At 49.2% G+C, this 19,071-nt stretch overlaps 1 protein-coding gene across 5 annotated transcripts in view; it reads left to right on the forward strand.

The window, feature by feature from the left end:
- The window catches only part of Shaw (potassium voltage-gated channel shaker cognate w), an 81,930-nt gene that overhangs the window by 27,327 nt on the left and 35,532 nt on the right, over nt 1-19,071 (forward strand). For all 5 annotated transcript variants that reach the window (XM_037223880.1, XM_037223878.1, XM_037223877.1 and 2 more), the window contains exons 3-4: nt 4,792-4,870; nt 10,244-10,378. In XM_037223880.1, the coding sequence (XP_037079775.1) occupies nt 4,792-4,870; nt 10,244-10,378 (214 nt within the window). The remainder of the gene's footprint in view (nt 1-4,791; nt 4,871-10,243; nt 10,379-19,071) is intronic.

Genomic DNA, 19,071 nt, shown 5'->3' on the forward strand with positions numbered 1-19,071 from the left:
AACGCCAATTACCGGGACGTTTACTTAATCTAGATGATCCTGACAGAGCAAGTGCTGCTGGCCGTAAATGAACACATCAAATAGTGTTGGTTCTACCTTAGTTGTCTATTCCGTACTACCATACCGTAGTTTCAATCATCCCCATCAGTGACACACCAGACCTGGCAGCAATTGAGTTAAACATATTCCGCGTGCGGAGCATGATGAGTTGATTAGATAAAATGACGGCTGTCGTGGGCAAGGGAGCCCGTTCCTGTTCTCTTCATCGCAAGTATTAGTCATTAACGCACCAGCTTCACACGAGATACCGCTTTAATTAATTTAGGATATCTAAGCTGGAATGGTTAATAAAAACAATTTGTCAAGGCCAGTTTCAGTCGCGCCTTAAAACGGTAGAATCTTGGACGTACCTGGGAATAAGTGAGAGCCTCATAGTCTTGACAACTATTATCAATATTTTGAACATAGCTAAATCAATACTTTGAACATAAGAGACACACCTACTATAAGAAAAAAAACACCTGTTGATGCCACCACGCTTCTCCGCATGTATGCAAAGTGTCCCATGTCAAACGCAAATTGCTCTTTGTCAGCTGAATAGCAAAGCTGGCCATCAATTACTGATCAGCCGAGCTACCGCACCGGTACCGCTGGCCACCTGGTTTGTCTGATCAGCCTAGCTACCGCACCGGTACCGCTGGTCACCTGGTTTGTCAGACCTGAGAATAGGCCGATTGCATCATTAGGCGTAATCCGCTGACAGCAGATTTTCATCGTGTTCACGTGACACTGCAGGGTCTGGCATACGTCTGCGTACCGTCTTTGAAGCTTGTCCAAAAGCATAGATAAGACAGTTGTAATAGCCTTATTCTTTGTAGAAAACCAAGAGAATAGAAATAGATGTGTTCATTTTTCGGCAACGTGCTTTTCTCGAAACGAATAGCAGACGTAAACTCAAAATTGCCTGCCGAGGATCCTGCTAGATTTTTATGTTTTTTTTTTAAACAGTTTAAAGAACCTGGAAAAATGGAGTGGAATCATGGTCAGATAATTTTAAATTTCCTTCTGTTGTTCTTTTCGATAAAGGCAAGTTACCAAAATATCAACGCAGCTTTATCTCCATCCTCCTGTTTTTTATGAGGAATAAGAGCATTACTAGTGTCTTTTCTATGTGCATAATGTTCCACGCAACTGCCCTTAACAACTTATACGAAAGCTTTGCATACAAAGTGCGACTTTTGAGCTGAACAAGATGCCTTCACGTAAGGGCGTGCTGGTGCGTCAAAAAATATGTCTGCTTTTTAGGAGACCACTAAAAAGATATAAACAGCTGTTCAGGAAAGCTCGAACAATTGTGACATTCTAGTCGATATGGCACTACATGACGTGCGGGCAACAAAAATATCGCTCAGAGTAAAGGCATTCAATATTATCGCCTGATTTTTGTATCCTTGTGTGTGTAGTTAAAGTTTTTGGGCCCGCTCATCACTGACTACTGTTTATGCATCGCACTCTCATTCGTTGCTTGAGCAGCCCATATAGCACGTGGCAGACCGTCAACCAAACGGATAGCTGACTTCTCCAACCTTCAGGCGTCCACACATTTGCTGCGAACTCCGGTGCAGCGTCAGCTGTCAGGAAGGGGGGAGGGAAGTGTGCCCCTTGGACGGCCTTGATGGGCACAGACGTATCGGGTCAACCAATGCATGACTCCGTCAAAAACGTTTTTGGGATTTCCACACCTGGCAGCCCATCAACCCCCAACTGAGGGATAATGTCATGCTCAGTCAATTATCCGATCAGGGAGCTTTTAGAGAGGCCGGAGGGTTGAAGGTAGTGTATAAAGTGTCGAGTGTTATGAGGGGTAGTAATACCCGACACTATACACACTACCTTTCAAAAAATTTAACCCAGAGATGTTGGCTTTCTCCCAGATTTGCTTTAGGGAGTTGCAGATTCGCACGAAAGGAGGAGCATGTAGGATATTGTCCCTTCCGTAACAAATACTTGGCCCCCGTACACGAGACCAAGCACGTGAAAGAGCGGCGCATGACCCACAGTCTCGCTCTTGTCGCTACAGCGCACAACGATGTAACATCTGGAAGACCACAAAAAGTAAAAAGAGGCGGGATCTGTGTCTGCTGCTACCCATGGTGGCTTTTCTTTTCCTCAGGGTTTCCGCCTGGCTTCCCTCAAAATCGAATTTCTTTTCTGCAAAAATCTGGTGGTGGGCTTCCATGCTCTCCAGCTAAAAGTCTTAAAAGTGATATGGAATGAAACACATTTTAATGTACAGTACCCTGCCAGACAAAATTCAGAAATTAATTCGCCGAAACATACAGGCATTCATGTGCTGAATCTCGTCCGGTCATTTGGATGCAACAAAAGAATTGCTACTAAACATTTTCGAAGGATAAATAAGAAGATAAGATAAGAAAGAAGGATCTCGAAGTCCTACAGTAGATGTTTTTACGAATGCTCACAGAACAAAATTTTTACAACTTTTTAAGAACTTTTCAAGGTGTATTTTCTAGCCACACATCTTTTATCAGCAAATTTGATTTAGTAGTATTTTGCAAATATTTAAAAACAAGAAAGGTTATGCTGTTATGGACAGGTATGATACCAGATCTCTTCCTACCGGAATCTTTCAAAACCTATGAAAAAACATTTGACAGCATCTCTGACGCAGACGGGACAAAATAAACTCCTATATCGCTGTAGTATTCCGTTCCTTTTCGTAGTTGAAGAGCTTAATTACAGAGCTTACCAAGCTTGCTTACAGTAATTAGAGAGTTACAGATCTCGCATACCTAAACATGCTCCAAAATGAATGATCTTTGATTGCAGTGACCCTCAAATCCCACCTTGCTCTACACAGCACCGTTGTGAACAATGATGGGGCAACCGGTATCCAACGTGCTCGACCAATGCACACTGCTGATTGTCAGGCCTAGCATTTTCGTAGAATTTAGGTGAGCTAAATGGATGAGCTGAAAAACTGTGTAAAGAGGGTTTGCTTGATATAACAAACTTATTCTTAGTTGGCTATACGTGGCTTAACTCTTGCATGTTGATGGGCATGAAAACACAAAGTTATCAGAGTGTTTGCTATATACTTAACTTCATAACAAATATTTTAAAAATACATTCAAGAGCTTTTTAGTGCACCTATCTATCGTGAAAGATGCTAGTTTATCTGCCTTGTGTGAGTTTCAAAGAATTTCGTAGTTTTGCTTTGGCGTCAGATATATTTATTGTTGCTTGTAACGAAGCAATGCCATGTGAGAAATGCTACCGATACTTAGCAGCAGCCATTGAGTTCAGTGCGTTTGCAGCTGTTTCGCAAAGCTTTTCACGTCACATTTGACATAAGCAATGCGTGAGACAAGACATAAGGCTTAAGCCCTTTGGTTGTAGCTCATTTTACTCTCCTTAATTCTTTTCAAACATAAATCGTACCTTATATCTGAAACTTACACACCAAGCTGAAGTTCGCAACAAATAGTCATTTGGATACATTTTTTCTCGTGGTCAGCTCGACACACTATGAAAAGATACAAATAACGCTCTCTCAGACCGTCGCTTTTCTTGACCCAAGTGGAAAACACATTCAACATCTGGAATGATACCGGATCTAGCCAATCATGCAGCAGTCTCTTGGTGGAAAGTCCCGCTAAAATCGTGATGCTTTTATTGCACTGCGTTGGTGGCATTTCAGCAGATGACCGGCCAAGCTGGCAGCCCTAACAAAAAGGCAAGGCCTGAACAAATTGGAGCCTTGTGTCCCACTTACTTTTCATGTCTTCATGAAATCATAATGAGTGACTTCAGCCATAACTATTATAGAAGACTCTTACAGGAGACTAGAAACAACTCTTATGGTATCAGAATTTCCTTAACACTATATTATTATAACACTATAATAATATAGTGTTATTATATAATAACACTATATTATATTATTAAATTTCCTTGACACTGTGGCGTTACAAAATATCCCGAGCCCGTGACTGTTCCCAGTACTTGTAAAGTGCTGGCAAAAGCAAATCCCTCGATTAAAAATATGAAGAGTACACAGCATACGCACCGACAAAGCATGTCTCGGAAATGATTTCGATGAAGCTATAAGCCACCTGCCCTTTTATGTTTTTACACTCATTTCTCTCCTTCTCTGCCTCTTGTCCTTTCCCTCTTTTCTCCCTTTCCTTCCTTTTCCATTTCCTTCTCTGTTTTTCTCTCTCCTTCTCTCTCTCTCTCTCTCCTCTCTCTCTCTCTCCTCTCTCTCTCTCTCTCTCTCTCTCTCCTTCTCTCTCTCTCTCTCTCTCTCTCTCTCTCTCTCTCTCTCTCTCTCTCTCTCTCTCTCTCTCTCTCTCTCTCTCTCTCTCTCTCTCTCTCTCTCTCTCTCTCTCTCTCTCTCTCTCTCTCTCTCTCTCTCTCTCTCTCTCTCTCTCCTCTCTCTCTCTCTCTCTCTCTCTCTCTTTCTACGTTTTTGTTCGTGGTGCTCTACCCTCTCTTTATGCTCCTTTCACTGGAAGATGGACGTGAATACTAGCCACTCTGCGGGCAAATAGTCCCATACATTCTCCTGTCAAGAGGGAGCCGAATGTAAGACTTTGATTACAAGACCATCTTGTCTATTGAGATCCTGTCATAGCTAGCTCTCTCGCTTGCTTTTCAATCTTGTGGTCATGCCATCCAGTAAAAAGATCGTCTCCCAGTCTCTGCCGCAAAAACCGGTCCTTTGAGAACATGAGTTGTGCCCCATACTGAAATCGTTTTTGCCCACAGGTTAACGGAAGCCTTAGCCAACTACGACCCCATATTAAATGAATACTTCTTTGATCGCCATCCCGGTGTCTTTGCGCAGGTAAGTTTCGTCTGCATGCTTCCCTGCATTCACTGTTCTCATCCTAAGCGAGCATTGCGAATTTCGTGAAATGAAGTGTCATGCCAGAGGTCGTCAGATGGGCCTGTTGCCTTGCCCAGCCAGACGAACCAATGTAGTGTGATAAGCTAGACACAATGCTACAATATGCTGACTCGATTTTGTTCCGGAGTTGCTTTTCTGGAAAAAGCGACGTGAAAAATCCCTTGCGCCGAGTCGATAGTCTATAAAAGTGATGTGTTACACCATATTCGTTATGTGAGAGGTGAAGGCGTTATGCGGTTTTCCTTTCGCTAGCAAGTTTTACCATCCGTACAGTGTGGCCTCAAAAGTCTCCGAAATAGTTAAGCCTCAAATGGTGGAGTGAAGCCACGCCTCGCTACACCATTGCTATTCCCCTTCCATGCAGTATATTTATGGTTGTGAAATGCCGTCCTCTGGCCTTGGCTGTGTTGTGTGTTGCTACGATCCAACCAGTACCGAACAAGGTCAGCTACATGTCTGCTTCGAAACATCGAATTTATTGATCCTTACGTTTGGCGGATGTTTAACATTGATCATCGTAAAGGGTTAGCTGGGTTTGAGCGCACTGTTGAAGTTAAACCTAATGTTTGTGTTTCTGAGATGTGTCGATCATCTCCTCTTACAAAGGGTGACAATGATTATTTGTGCTTCATTGTTGCAGCTCCTCATTTACAAAACCATATCCGTTACACGCCTTACTCAACGACGACGTTCCTTCCCAGTTAATAATACCTGACCACAGCCTCCATTCGTGAGGCGTTAGAAACCGCTTGACGGATTTCAGTATCACTCGGCTTTACAACTCCTGCTACGCTGTGTAGGACGTATCTGTCACCTGTCAGTTTCGCTACCAGTCCATGCGCTGGCTCCAGCCGCAGCCGACAGCTGCGCACTTCCCCCACGCCTCTGCGGCGCGCAACCAGAGCTGCCTCCCACACTCCCACACACTAGTGCCGCCACATGGTCTTGACGCACTAGGCCTGCGGACGCAACGCCATAATATTAGTCCGTTCGGGCAACTGTGAAGAAAGACTCCAACGCCACTTGAGTCGTTTTGACAACCGAGGTAAATATTTTCAGCATGGTATCCTTTCCTTGATGCTAAATCGTGTGAAGCCGGCCAACGGTGCTTCTTCGGCTGTGTCGACTTTGCCGGCGCTCTCTGACGCTGCCCCTCGCTCTCGCTCTTCCATCCCAGTGCCTTATCATATCACAGCGTCGACAAACTGTGAAACCCTATTTCGGTGGTTAGAATGGTCGGCCGCCTGGCGCCGACAAAAACCGCCCGGCTGGCTGTCAGCTGCAGTTATGTGATACCAGCAACGCTGGTAAAACTCTGAGCTCCTGGCAGAACAACGTATTGGTATAAACGGGCAACTGTAAAATGAATATATAATATGTTATGCATGGTTTCGGTGTAAATTTTAAATTGAGTAGATAACTTATATATGAAATTTATTATATATGTTTATATATTATATATCATTATATACGCTTACGACATGAAACAGGTGGTTAGGTGAACAGCAGGCAAAGCTGTACCGTAGTTGGTGTTTGCAGTGGCATGTATTGACTTATGGAATATAGTGAGAAAATATCGGTGCGGTTACTTTTTTCTCACAAACTTTGTATTAATTAGCTCCAACCACTTGAATGAGCTTACCGGACAGCGGATTATCCATTCTTAATGATATACAATTATATGAGCCCCTAACATTCTGTTCGATATGACATTCGTATGATGTCTGTCACACCATCTGCATCGGGCATATGCATGTTGCGTTATGGTTTCTTACAGTGATGCCACCTTATATTCTTGCGAACGACCTGAGCCCCCGATACTGTTTGAGTCTTCTCAATGTTCTTCTCATTCCCCCCTCCTCCCCAATGCAAATGATAAATGCTGGGCCGGCGGAATGCATTAGATGTCTGAGCTGATAGTGCGCGAGGTACCCAAACGCATCACGATCAACATTATCATCAAATATCATCATCATCACTATCACATCGACTTCAAATCGGAGGTCGTTGCCCAACATAATACCAGCTTGAAACCGGCCAAATGCTTTTTAAAGTTTTATATCCAATCCAGTTTTAGAAAGTGACATCCTGGTTTCTTACAATTTGCGTCCATCATGACACAACATCCCATGGGCTGATGTGGACTCAGCACGGCACTTAGCTAAGCGTAGTCCTATGCAGTGAGAATAATTATCCAGTTTAGACCAAAGTGTGACCAATTTGGCATGAATCCAGAACACTCTGTGATGGCTCAGATATATTTGGGGAGTTCGATGATGTGCATTAACCTTATTCCGAGGCATAATCCTCGATACCTCTATTCGGGACTGGATGGGTGGGGAGGGGGGAGGGGAAGGTGAGAAATTCTGACTCCGAAGGGCTTGGAAAGTGCTGGGCCGATTTTGAAAACAAACGGTATTTCATTTATGTCGCTAAGACCTACATGCATTTCAATACCAAATGTCAATAATCTATAATAGTGGAAGGGGTGGTAGGCGCAAGGGATGGAAGTCTACAAGATTTTATCATTTTCGATTCACGACAGTCATTGGCAAAAATCCTGTCATAGGCAAAACCTGGGGTTCAATGCTGATGAAAAAATGAGAGGCTAAGTAATTACTGTCACCCATAATGCTACAACAAATGCAAACGTATGGTGCCCATACAGTTTACATGTATCGGTACCAGATGCGTATTCAGTTTTCCAAAGCAGAGAAAGTGGAACACGTTTGTCGTGACCACCAGCTGACGGCCCGCTGTTGATGACCACGGACTCCGCGTCCCGTGATCCCACCCCACCTCAATGTTCCCGTTCCTCGACCCTCCTCTGGCATGCTAGAAACACGCGCCCGCTTGACCGGCTGAATACGGCGCGTTCGGATGGGGTTGGGGTCAGGTCTGGGGGTAATTTGACCTCCCTCCTGAGGTTTAAAAAGCTAAGAGAGCTAGAGACGGCAGGTTTCCAGGATATATAGGGCTTATGTGCAACCATTTAAGGTCCCCAGGTCATGGCCTTTGGTTTAAATAACATTAAACAGCCTCAAACTCCAGATAGGTGTACAAAGCACCCTGTGACCTAGCCCAACGAGTTTAAGCCTAGCTAAATTTTCTGAGCAAAACGACATTTGTGTTTAAATCAGGTCATTGACCTTATTCGACTTAAAGGAGATACAATGCCTAAAATTTCATGATTATTCTGATACTTAAATGCATAACAGCCATAAAAAATTATGCTTAGCAGTATGCCTCACAGAGCAAAGTGTTGATCAAATTCATTTTAAATCGGCTGCCGTCCCTTCACCTTCATGAAACCAAGCAAATACATGTATAAAAATCCTCGTGCTCAAAAAATTTCAGATGAGTGTCAAAACCTGTCCCGAAAGCAAGCTTCGTGTGAGGAAGCAGTTTGGGTTTGGGTCTTGATATGACCTTCATATCTGTTCCAAGGTTCATTAAATTAGTCGTTATCCTAATTTCACTACTCTCATTGTCTAAAAATATTTCTAAGTTATATTTGCCTAATACTCCGTATTTGCATGAGATTGAAAGATTTCTTAGGAATATCCTTCCTGAAAGCCATAGCCTGAGTTTAATCTGCCACAGGTCATCAGCCTTACAAGGTATATATAATACATATATATATATATATCTATATATTACATATATATATATATATATCTATATATATCTATATAATATATATATATATATATTACATATATGCTGTGTGTGTGTGAGGTGTGTGTGTGTGGTGTGTGGGTGTGTGTGTGTGTGTGTGTGGTTGTGGTGTGTGTGTGTGTGTGTGTGGTGTGTGTGTGTGTGGCGTGTGTGTGTGTGTGTGTGTGGTGTGTGTGCGTGTGTGTGTGTGTGTGTGTGTGGTGTGTGGTGTTGTGTGTGTGTGGTGTGTGTGCTGTGTTTGGTGTCGTGTGTGTGTGTGGTGTGTGTGTGTGTGTGTGTGTGTGTGTGTGTGTGTGTGTGTGTGTGTGTGTGTGTGTGTGTGTGTGTGGTGTGTGTGTGGTGTGTGTGTGTGTGTGTGTTTGCTGTTTAAAGATGTGGAAATTAAATTGTTTACAGCTACACTAAGCCGTGAATTTTAGAAGCTTTTTTTCTAGAAAATAATATTCCTGGGGGTTTTATTTGACCTCCTTTCCGAGCACGTGTGATGATGCCGCTTGCTGCACAGAAATGAGCAATACAAAGCAGCGTTTCATTTCATGCCTTCATATTCCAGGGCGCGCCTGAGCAAAGCTGTTTTCCCTTCCTCTACGTTCAGTTGTGCAAATAGTTTCCTACATCATCCATTAATCTCACTGAATTACTAGGCGTGAGGCCATATGGCTGTGCAAGTAGTTCAAAATTCAAAGATTTCCGGCAGGATATAGAGGCATATTCAATGTAAACCTACGTTGGCACCCGGGACACACTTCATGCTGTTTTGAAACACCTTTTTGAGTCCTGTGCGTGTATCTGCCGCGCTAATTTTGGTATACAACAGCAAAAGCACCCATTTTGCTGCTGCCTTATTCACTGGATACATCGGTCTCTCCTGTGAACGCAATTCACCGTGCATAATTCCGGGGAGATCACCATCTTAGCATGATCGTCAATTTTCGCCTGTGGTCCCTACCGAGTTTCGGCGCATGCCATGTACTCAAAAATTGGGGGCAATACGCAAAAGAGGAAACATATTTAGAGACAATCCAAAAGTTTTAACGGCCTCCTTCCAAGCGTTTTGGAAAAAGCAGTGAAAAGCCGGAGAGAATACGAAACATAAACCCGCCAGCAAATGTTAAGTCCTCACGGAAAGACATCCGGAAAAGAACCCCGTATTATGTCCTATCATCATCACGATCCAAAACTCTGATCGCAGACCAAACACGACATTGGTGGATTTTACCATACGCGGCCTGGTGTGGCATCATCCGAAACCAACATGCACAGAGTGCAAGCGCGTCGAACTTTACCAGCGCCCGCCCGGGCCAGCAGCTATCGATGCATGGTGATTATCCGTTTGGTCATTTCCTCCGGGCGCCATGCCAAAGTCTTCGACCGGAGGGTGGACGCGCCGCGACTGTCACGTGGTCCTGGGGACGGGGCGACCTTCTCTATGGCCGCTGCGACGCATCGTCAGCAGAACTTGTGCGGCGCGTTGTAATAGGCCTGGCGAACTGGGGCGACGCTGACGCCACTAGACACTACGCTGGCTGGTGTTTGTTCTCATTCAAGCCCTTGTTAGAATGTGTGTTCAGCAGCCTATTGTGGCTTCTATCTCTTCAACGGCGTGCCGACGCCGTCGGCCATATGTCGCAGGTGCTCAACTATTATCGTACTGGCAAGCTCCACTACCCGACCGATGTCTGTGGGCCGCTGTTCGAGGAAGAGCTGGAGTTCTGGGGCCTGGATTCCAACCAAGTGGAGCCCTGCTGCTGGATGACGTACACCCAGGTCAGTCGGCCACCCGGCATGCATTTACCCCTCCTCGGCCGCGAGGCGGGTCGTCACCAGAGACCAGGGACAGTTTACCCCTCCTCGCCCGCGAGGCGGGCCGTCGCCAGCGGCCGGGGACAGTTTACTGGGTGAACAAACAAAACCGAGCGACGGGCAGATCAGTGGTGGCCCGCAAAAAGGGATGGATGCTAAGATACGAAAGGTGAAAAGGGATGCGGGTGGTGAGAGAACAAAAAGTGATCGATGCACATTCCGCAAGTGTGAAAGATGAGGCATGGCTCTGCGTTCAGACAGTCAGACAGTAACCATCTTCAAAACAAAGCAAATGCTATCCTGGTATCAAGCAGAGGAACGTCGGGAGTGGTCGGACACCAGGCAGTCAAGCAGAGGAACGTCAGAAGTGGTCAGACACCAGGCAGTCCACCGACGCTGCGTTCAGACTCAGTGCTCCAAAAGTCCCATTGTGAATACTTAATTCCAAGCACTAGCGGAATATCCAAAAATAGACGGGACCAGTACTGGTAAGAGACGTCACCCGCGGTCGTGTCCGGCCCCTGAAAATGAATCGGACGCTGCCAATTCGAATGGCTGTTTAAGAGCTACGTACCTCGTCGCTGTCGTATTAACCCGAGCTGGCCAGTAATAATGCCATGATTTAGCGCTGCGCCCGCATGATGCACCTAGCTACGGACGTGGAGGGTGATCGATGGGCCAAGCGCACAGATCTGGGGGAGGAGTGGCACTCCAGGACTTCGTGAACACTTTGGACTGGCCCCAACCTTATAAACCCTCTTGTCTTAGGAAGATGAGAGCAAGCAATGGTCTAACAAAGCGTTTGTGTCCACCAAAATTGGGTAAATTTCTTATTCCTGCCACGCGTTGGCCCACGGTGTTAACAGTCAAACACTTGGGCCGTCCCGTGCTGAAACTGGCGGGCGTGGTCGCGAGTGCCGCGTATTTTCGGGGCTGGGGTCGGCCGGCGCTGGCCGGCTGCGCCCAGCTTGTGCCGGCCAGATCGGGACGAGATAGCAGATGGCCCGCTGTCGTGACCCGCTCACAGCGGCGCCCATCACGAACGGGCCCGGCCGGCAGAGGCGCACTCAGCGACACCTCTCGGCAGGGGCGCACTCAGCGACACCTCTCGTCACCGTGTCCGGGCGTCAGAGCTTTGTCGATCGTCCTGATCGAGCGGGCTGGACGGAAGTTGCATTGGTTTTGGTGTGCACGGTTGAGATGCGATAGCGCTGCTACAGCCGTCCTCCCCTTTTCTTGCCTCTGCGCCTGTCCCTGCCGCTGGTCTAATGTTAAAGTTGCCAGATAGGGCGAAGGACAGAAAGGTCATCCGTTGATTAAAGGCTAGCGGGTGCGAGCTCGAAACAGGCTTCGATTCCCGGCACCAAATCTAGGTCCGAGCGCAACACAGAAACAGATCTCTCGTTTCCTGGTTTAATTGGCAGTGGGCTAATTGCGCTGGCGAAAGGTCGAGAGGTCGCCAACCTACCGTCTCCGTGGACTGCGGCGGTTAACTATTGTGGTCGTAACTAAGTGGATTTGGTGGAACTGTGATGCAATAAGGACCGTGGTTGAGGGGTGGTCTAAGGGAAGGCGCAATTCAAATCCACCAGCATTTGATGATATAGCTTTGCTGGTCACTGCTCCAGTCTCTGATTTTGCAATTCGTGTCACCGGGGGGTCTCACGACCATGGACCGTGCTAGCGGCAATCGTGGTGAGTTTTGAACGCGGACAAATAGCTGACCGCACATTACGAGCGGCATGCGGTCAAAGACCGAGCGGTTTCATAACACTCTCTCCCGGCGACTTATCGGAACCGCCTTTTCAACTTCTCCCTCGACTTTTCCCGTCTCAGGCACGCCGTTTAACCGGCGGCTGGCTGTTTCATTGAGAGGCCACCCGCCCGCCGGCCAGCCGGCACTGCAGGTCCGAACAAAGCCCATCGGCAGGCGGCGGCCGGTGCGCGGTCCGTCGTCTCATCTAAATTCCCATTGTGTGTCTCCCGTTAATGAACTCAGGAGGCGGTGCATGGCAGATTAAGCCGAGCCGTGGTGGGGATGCCGTGCGCCAGTGCGGACAACTCCCCTGGCAGGGGCTAGGTGCAGAGCCCACCGCAGCAGGACTCGAGGACGTTCCCCTCTTGGAGTCGGCACTGGAGCCAGGGAGATAAGAGGTGGAACAGATGACCAGCGAGCCCTCTACCGGGCCCGTTGATGGGCGTTCCCAAAACCAAATATCATCTCAAATGACATTTTGAACGTCATTCGAAATCATAAGCATATTTTGATTAAAACGCAAAGGCAATTACTCATCCCTCTTTTCGAGTCCCAATCCCCCCATTCCGAGCGTTCTCTGGTCCCCACTCGCCGTCTCCGTCAACCGCTCCAGACGCGTCAGCGGGTTCAGCCGCCACCCCGGCGCGGCGCACCACAGCGCGTGGCAATGTTTGCATGCCGCGCCTAATGTGCCCAGCCGGACCGGCCTGGCGCACCGAGAACGCCGCTATCGACCGTGCGCCGGCGGTACCGACCGGCGGCGGGCCGGGCCGAGCCGCGCCGCCGCCGCCCGCCCACCCGCCGGCGGCACTCCCGCCGCTCCGGCCGTCAGCCGGGCACCCGCTGGCGCGGACGCTGGGTCGCCAGGCGAGGCGGGCACCGTTCTGGAGGTCGCGTTGCGCCAGGCGTTCGGCGGCGGATTTTTGCGCCGTCTTGTCTTCGGGCCTGTCGCTTTGTTTGGCGAAATGTCCGTTTCGTGCGTCTGTAGTCACGCGAAACGGACCTGTCGACATGTTCTTGTAAAACATTAAACACTAGTGAGTAAAAAATTAAACCCTGCATTGTCGGCCGGCTGTGTGAGCCACAGACGAACGGTAATTCAGGCGCGTGGCTGACGCCGCTCCTCCTGCCCATCTGTCTTCGAGCTCTCCAGACACTCTGCGACGTTAGGCTCCCATAGCGTGGGCTTGTGTTCTTTTCTCGCCACATTATCTGCGCGGGTTTATGTGGCCCCGCGGCGACGCAGGAGGAGGCGCCGGCAGATTCCCGCCTCAGATATCGCTGCCAAAATGGATTCGTTAGACAAGGGCCGCGAGCAGAGCACTTCCAACAGGTGTTTTCCGAAAGACGCGTCCCGAGTCGAGCCGGGACGACGCACGGTGACTTTTGACGTGACCGCTGTCGACGGCGGCTAGGTATCGAGCGGTGGAACGGTGGGCGGTGAGGGCGGCCTGCCGTCCAGGTACGGCCCGCCGCCGCTGGTCGATCGGGGCAGCTCGACCCCTGCCCCCCCCCCCCCACTAGCGCCCGTCTGACCCCGTTACCCCATTTGGCGCTGTCCAAGCCACTCATCGGCCACCAGTCAATCAGGAGGTAGCCATCACGCAGTCGACGTGTGTAAACTGGGTCACCAGATGGAGCCCAGGTGAGCCGAGTCCAGATGACGACGGCAGGCATGATCGTAAGCCATTCGTCGCGACACGCCCACTCGGCTATCCAATTACAGTGGGCAGGCTGCTGCCCGAGAAACGCCAGTTCATCACATTGCTCTGGGGGATTGTAGAAACAGGGAGAGTTCTAGCAAAGTTCAAAGTGTGCATAAGCTGCTCTCCGAATTCGGAGCAGCAATATATCCATATCATGCTCCCGCTAGGTCGATGTAAAAAAAAAAATCGCATTTTTTGCGACAACCTTTTCTTAAGCCGCTTTCATTTCCTCATCCGTGCGTGATCGTTTTGTAGGCTGTTCCGAAGACCGCGTCGGCATTGCGGAACAGTCTACCTAGGACGGCAGCGATGCATCAAGAATCACGCGCCCCTCTACGGGAAATATTCTCTTAACAAAAGTGTGAGCCTTTCGTACAGTGCTGAAACCAACCAAATTACTCTACAACTACCGGAATCCGTGCAGCTCAAGTGGCCCGATCCGGACCCACGGCATGGCTCTTACAACCTCAGATCTTCAGTACCACCTGGCATGCACACCACAAAATGATCGCAGTTGTTCAGCAACAGATCGCAGCATTTAGGTGGATGGTACCAACTCACACCGAATGCGTTCGGCGTCATTACGCATGCGGTTGGAGATTTTCAGCTGGACACGCACTGGGGGCTTGATTGCTAATATTTCAAAACGTGCTGCACGTCTGACGTGTAACTGACGTGGCGTCACATTTAGTATACACGGTCTGACTGTAAGTGAACGGACTCATGGAACCCTCAATGCAAGGGACAGTCTCCGCCCATCTGATGTAACTCACTGCCCGGAGCTGCGTCCCCAGGTAATCGGAAACTAGACCGTCTTGGCGTTGATTGGTCAAGGCATTTAAGATTTCTGATACAAGATGCAAAATGCAAGAAATCAATAACAAGTCCCCGAACTGTATAGTACATCAGCACACCACCCAGCAACTTAGATGCGAGCATAAAAATGTGATCCCGTTTAGCTCGTTCTCTGTGGAGGCATTTTAGTGGACGCAATTTGCTTTATGCAATAAAGATAATTGTAACTATGTGTAATCCTATAAAACAAGGCAGCAGGGAGTGTGGCATTGACACAATAGCAACTTAGCGATACGAGACCATATGAACCACTATTTTGAACGCATTCATTTGGTTCTGTACTTACTTGTATGCCATGCAGGATGTACTATAGCGTTGCTGTCGAAAATGCGCGAACAAATCTATCAAGCTTCGAGGTCGAGGTCAAACCTGGTCTTCCAAGCTCGACCAGTAATCCATAATGAAGAAGATGCGCCAACTTGAGACATACGTGCAAGTTACGTAAGTTGCTCAGTATATTAGCAAGGAACATAAGTCACATAGGTAAGACGGTAGTATTGGCTTTATTCCTCGGAGAAAAGCAGGAGAATAAAGATATAATTAGGCTGATATTTCGGCAGCATGCCTTTCTCGAAACGATAGCAGAAGACGTCTACTACTTACTTACTTCTTCTGCTATTGTTTCGAGAAAGGCATGTTGCCGAAATATCAACCCAACCATATATCTATTCTGGCTTCTGAGGAATAAGGCTAATAATACGGTCTTATCTACCTACGTGCAAGGTTTAATATCTGCTAATAAGATGAGATATGTGGTCCTGCAGTTCAGTCGCCTAGCTATTATCCTACAGCCGCCAGCTTAGCCACGAGCAGCCCCCTGTCTTGGTGCCGTCCAGCTCTCTGCCCAGGAACCGTACAGCCCCCTGTGTAGGTGCCGAACAGTGTCCGCCTTGCGAGCAATTGTCCTGCAGCTCCTGCCTAACCGTCTGCAGCCATCAGCCTGTTACATCGCGTCGCTCTGCCCGTCTGAAACCCTTTGCCAAGTAAACCCGCAGCGCTATCCGCCTAAGAGCCTTCAGCTTGCAGGCTCACTGGCAGTCTGAGGGCCACAGACTGAAACTCTCTGTCTGGCTACCTTGCATTCCTCTGCGTGCCTGACGCTCCCTGTCAAGCCAAGGCAACCATCAGCGTAAGTGCCTGCAGTCCTCTGTCTGCACCCGGCAGTCGTCTGCCTAGTTATCGTACAACTTTCTACCCGACTGCCCTTAGGCCTCCCTCTCCCCTCGCTGAAGTCTTCTGCATAATTGCATGTAGCTCTCCGCCTAATTACCTTGCAGCACTTTCTTGGCCTGTCTGCAGCGGTTCATCTGGTAACCCTGTGGCCCTCTGCTCTCGGTGCTGTGCAGCCCTGCCAGTACGCAGCCTCCGCCCAGGTACTGTGCAGCCCTCCGCCCAGGTACTGCGCAGCCCTCCGCCCAGGTACTGCGCAGCCCTCCGCCAGGTTTGGAGAAGCCCTCCACCCAGGCTCGGTGCAGCCTTCTGCCAGGTTTGGAGCAGCCCTCCGCCAGGCTCGGTGCAGCCTTCTGCCAGGTTTGGAGCAGCCCTCCGCCAGGTTTGGAGAAGCCCTCCACCCAGGCTCGGTGCAGCCTTCTGCCAGGTTTGGAGCAGCCCTCCGCCAGGCTCGGTGCAGCCTTCTGCCAGGTTTGGAGCAGCCCTCCGCCAGGCTTGGAGCAGCCCTCCGCCCAGGTTCGGTGCAGCCCTCCGCCCAGGTTCGGTGCAGCCCTCCGCCCAGGTTCGGTGCAGCCCTCCACCCAGGCTTGGCAGCCCTCCGCCCAGGTTCGGTGCAGCCCTCCACCCAGGCTTGGTGCAGCCCTCCGCCCAGGTTCGGTGCAGCCCTCCGCCCAGGTTCGGTGCAGCCCTCCGCCCAGGTTCGGTGCAGCCCTCCGCCCGCTGCCTGCAGCCAGTCTTCGAAGGCCGCCGCTGCAGCACCTGGGTCGCGCCGCTAAAATATTTACGCCTCTCATAATGACAATTCGATACCGGGCTGGCGGTGTCGACGGACGGCGGCCTCCGCCACGCCCGACCTCCGAGCGCGCTCACAACGCGGCCCTGCATGCCTGGATCCGGGGGAGGGGTGGAGCTACCTGGCGCTCCCGCCACCCCAGGCGCACAACGCGGCCCTGCGTGCCTGGGACGCGGGGGAGGGGTGGAGCTACCTGGCGCTCCCGCCACCTCAGGTCCACAATTCGGCCTGGTATGCCTGGGACGCGGGGGAGGGCTGAAGCTACCTGGTGCCCAGCCACTCAAAGCCGCTCTGCCGGGGAGGGGCGGGGTTTCATTTTGAGTATGGGATCATATGCGTTGGAATTTCAAGGGTTTGTCAGAGACGATAAACACGCTAAAACGGAGGTTGTTTGGTTACCCCATTGTGGCGCACCACGGACTTGTGAAAGGCCGAGTGCTATACCTCTTACCGTGGCCTGACTTGCCAGCATAGCTGCTCCCCCTGATCTACTGTCAAGACCTGCTGTGGGAATGTGTACCGCATAGCAACCGAGCATTGGAACGTCCAGTTCGCACAGCAACAGTTATTTAGGATGACGCATCAGCGCTGCTTTCAGACGGAATGCGGCGAGGATTGGCTGGCTTACCGCATCTCTCCCCGCTTTTTTCGGAGGGCTTGATTGTGTGTCGTACAATCCCGATTTAATATCACGCACGCTGGGCACATTGTGTCCGCCAGCTGCATCCAAGCCGCCTTGCTTTAATGCAGGGTGGTTGGATTTCAGATGATTGTGATTCGGAGGATGATATATCTCCGTGTCGCAGGGACAAACGTTTCTCACAAGGCCTTCTCTAGATGCCTTTTGCAGTGAAGAGATAGCCGTGGAACAGCTTAACGAGTCTCATGAAAATGCTGTTTGAAAAAAAACGTTGTTTTTTGTACAAAACTTACTGCTGGCGGGGAGCTGCATATAGCCCCAGTCATGCACAATCGTTTTTCAGAGACAGAACGCATCGAACGTTCTGAGTGTTCATGGGACGCCGTCACTTTGGCGAGGATCCATGGCCGAGCTGCGCGCTCCCAGTGACACGCTATGACAAGCTCCGAAGGTTGGCCGTAGCTCGCCAGCCGAACCCGACTCTGATTCAGACGGCATAGCGGGGTGCCGGATTGAACCACAGGCCGCTCATGCAGGAGCCGCCTGAGACCTTTCCACAACAGCCACCGTTAATGCATTAGCAGCCAGCGATCTAGCTCGACGCGTGACGCGGAGGGGCGCATGCGTCGTGAGCGGGAGCTACGTGAGATTTAAAAAATCTGCGCGCCAGGTCGGCCATTGATGTATGTTGGAGGCCATTGAACTTCTCAGCGTCCGTGCCTCGAGTTCGGCTTCAATTCAATCGAGTCCAACCAACGTTGTTAGATCACTGGGGATCTTTCGGGTCGCGTAATGAGAAGTTAAGCGGCGTCGATGTTCTAGGTACGACACTGAGTAAGATATTGTGTTCCGTGAAGTAGCAGCCTTGCGACGATGACTAGCAAATTTCTCATTAATTTCATCCTTTGATCGCTGATTGTGTTACCATGGTAAAGAGAATGTTCCACATTTGAACAGATTGAGGTAAGCATCAGATTTGACGGAAAAAGCTCACTCTCAACCATTAGCATGCTTCTTAGTGCGAAGAAGCTACAATACTTCTGAAGATAACACAAGGTCACTTTTTGGTAAATATCCCACCGAACACGCCATTGTCTGATTTAGCCGTGGAATGATTCTATCACGTCAGAGTCGCTGCCAGGGTGGCCATATCATAATCGCTACTTTGCAAGCTAACTCTGCAGGATGTTAAATTCACTCACTTGTAGCACCTCAAATCGTCGCTAAGTGGCTCGTTAATCTAAGCGTGCGAGATAAACCACGCACATAACGGCAATCGTTATGTGCGCGTGTTTTGGCCCTTTCTTCTCGTGTCACCGTATATCTTTCTGTGATAATATGCTTTTTACTTGCATTTGCATTCTCGGCTATGGCCATGTTTTTAAGTTATTTGATTCTCAGTCGCATGTTCGTCATTACTAGAAAGACTGGCTATATGATATAACACAAACCACGGTTCGTGGTCCGGACTTACATTAATGCGTCAAGCTGGCTGGAAGCCAACCGCTGTTGGTTGATGCAGCGATACACGCTGACGTGTTAGAGACGCAAATAAGTCAATGACCATATTTCTCCTGATCTTGGACCCAGTATGGCCACTGAGGAAGTGTAATTTGTGTGACGTCTCTATGATGCCGTGCATCTCTGGATGGCTGCAAAATAGGTGTCGCGAAATATAATCTGCTCAAGTTCGCGTGCACCCAGCTCAGACGCGAGAGGATTTGATATTTAAAAAAA

Source organism: Pollicipes pollicipes, unplaced genomic scaffold (assembly GCF_011947565.3).
Source record: "Pollicipes pollicipes isolate AB1234 unplaced genomic scaffold, Ppol_2.1 Scaffold_4881;HRSCAF=5763_pilon_pilon_pilon, whole genome shotgun sequence".
NCBI lineage: Eukaryota > Metazoa > Arthropoda > Thecostraca > Pollicipedomorpha > Pollicipedidae > Pollicipes > Pollicipes pollicipes.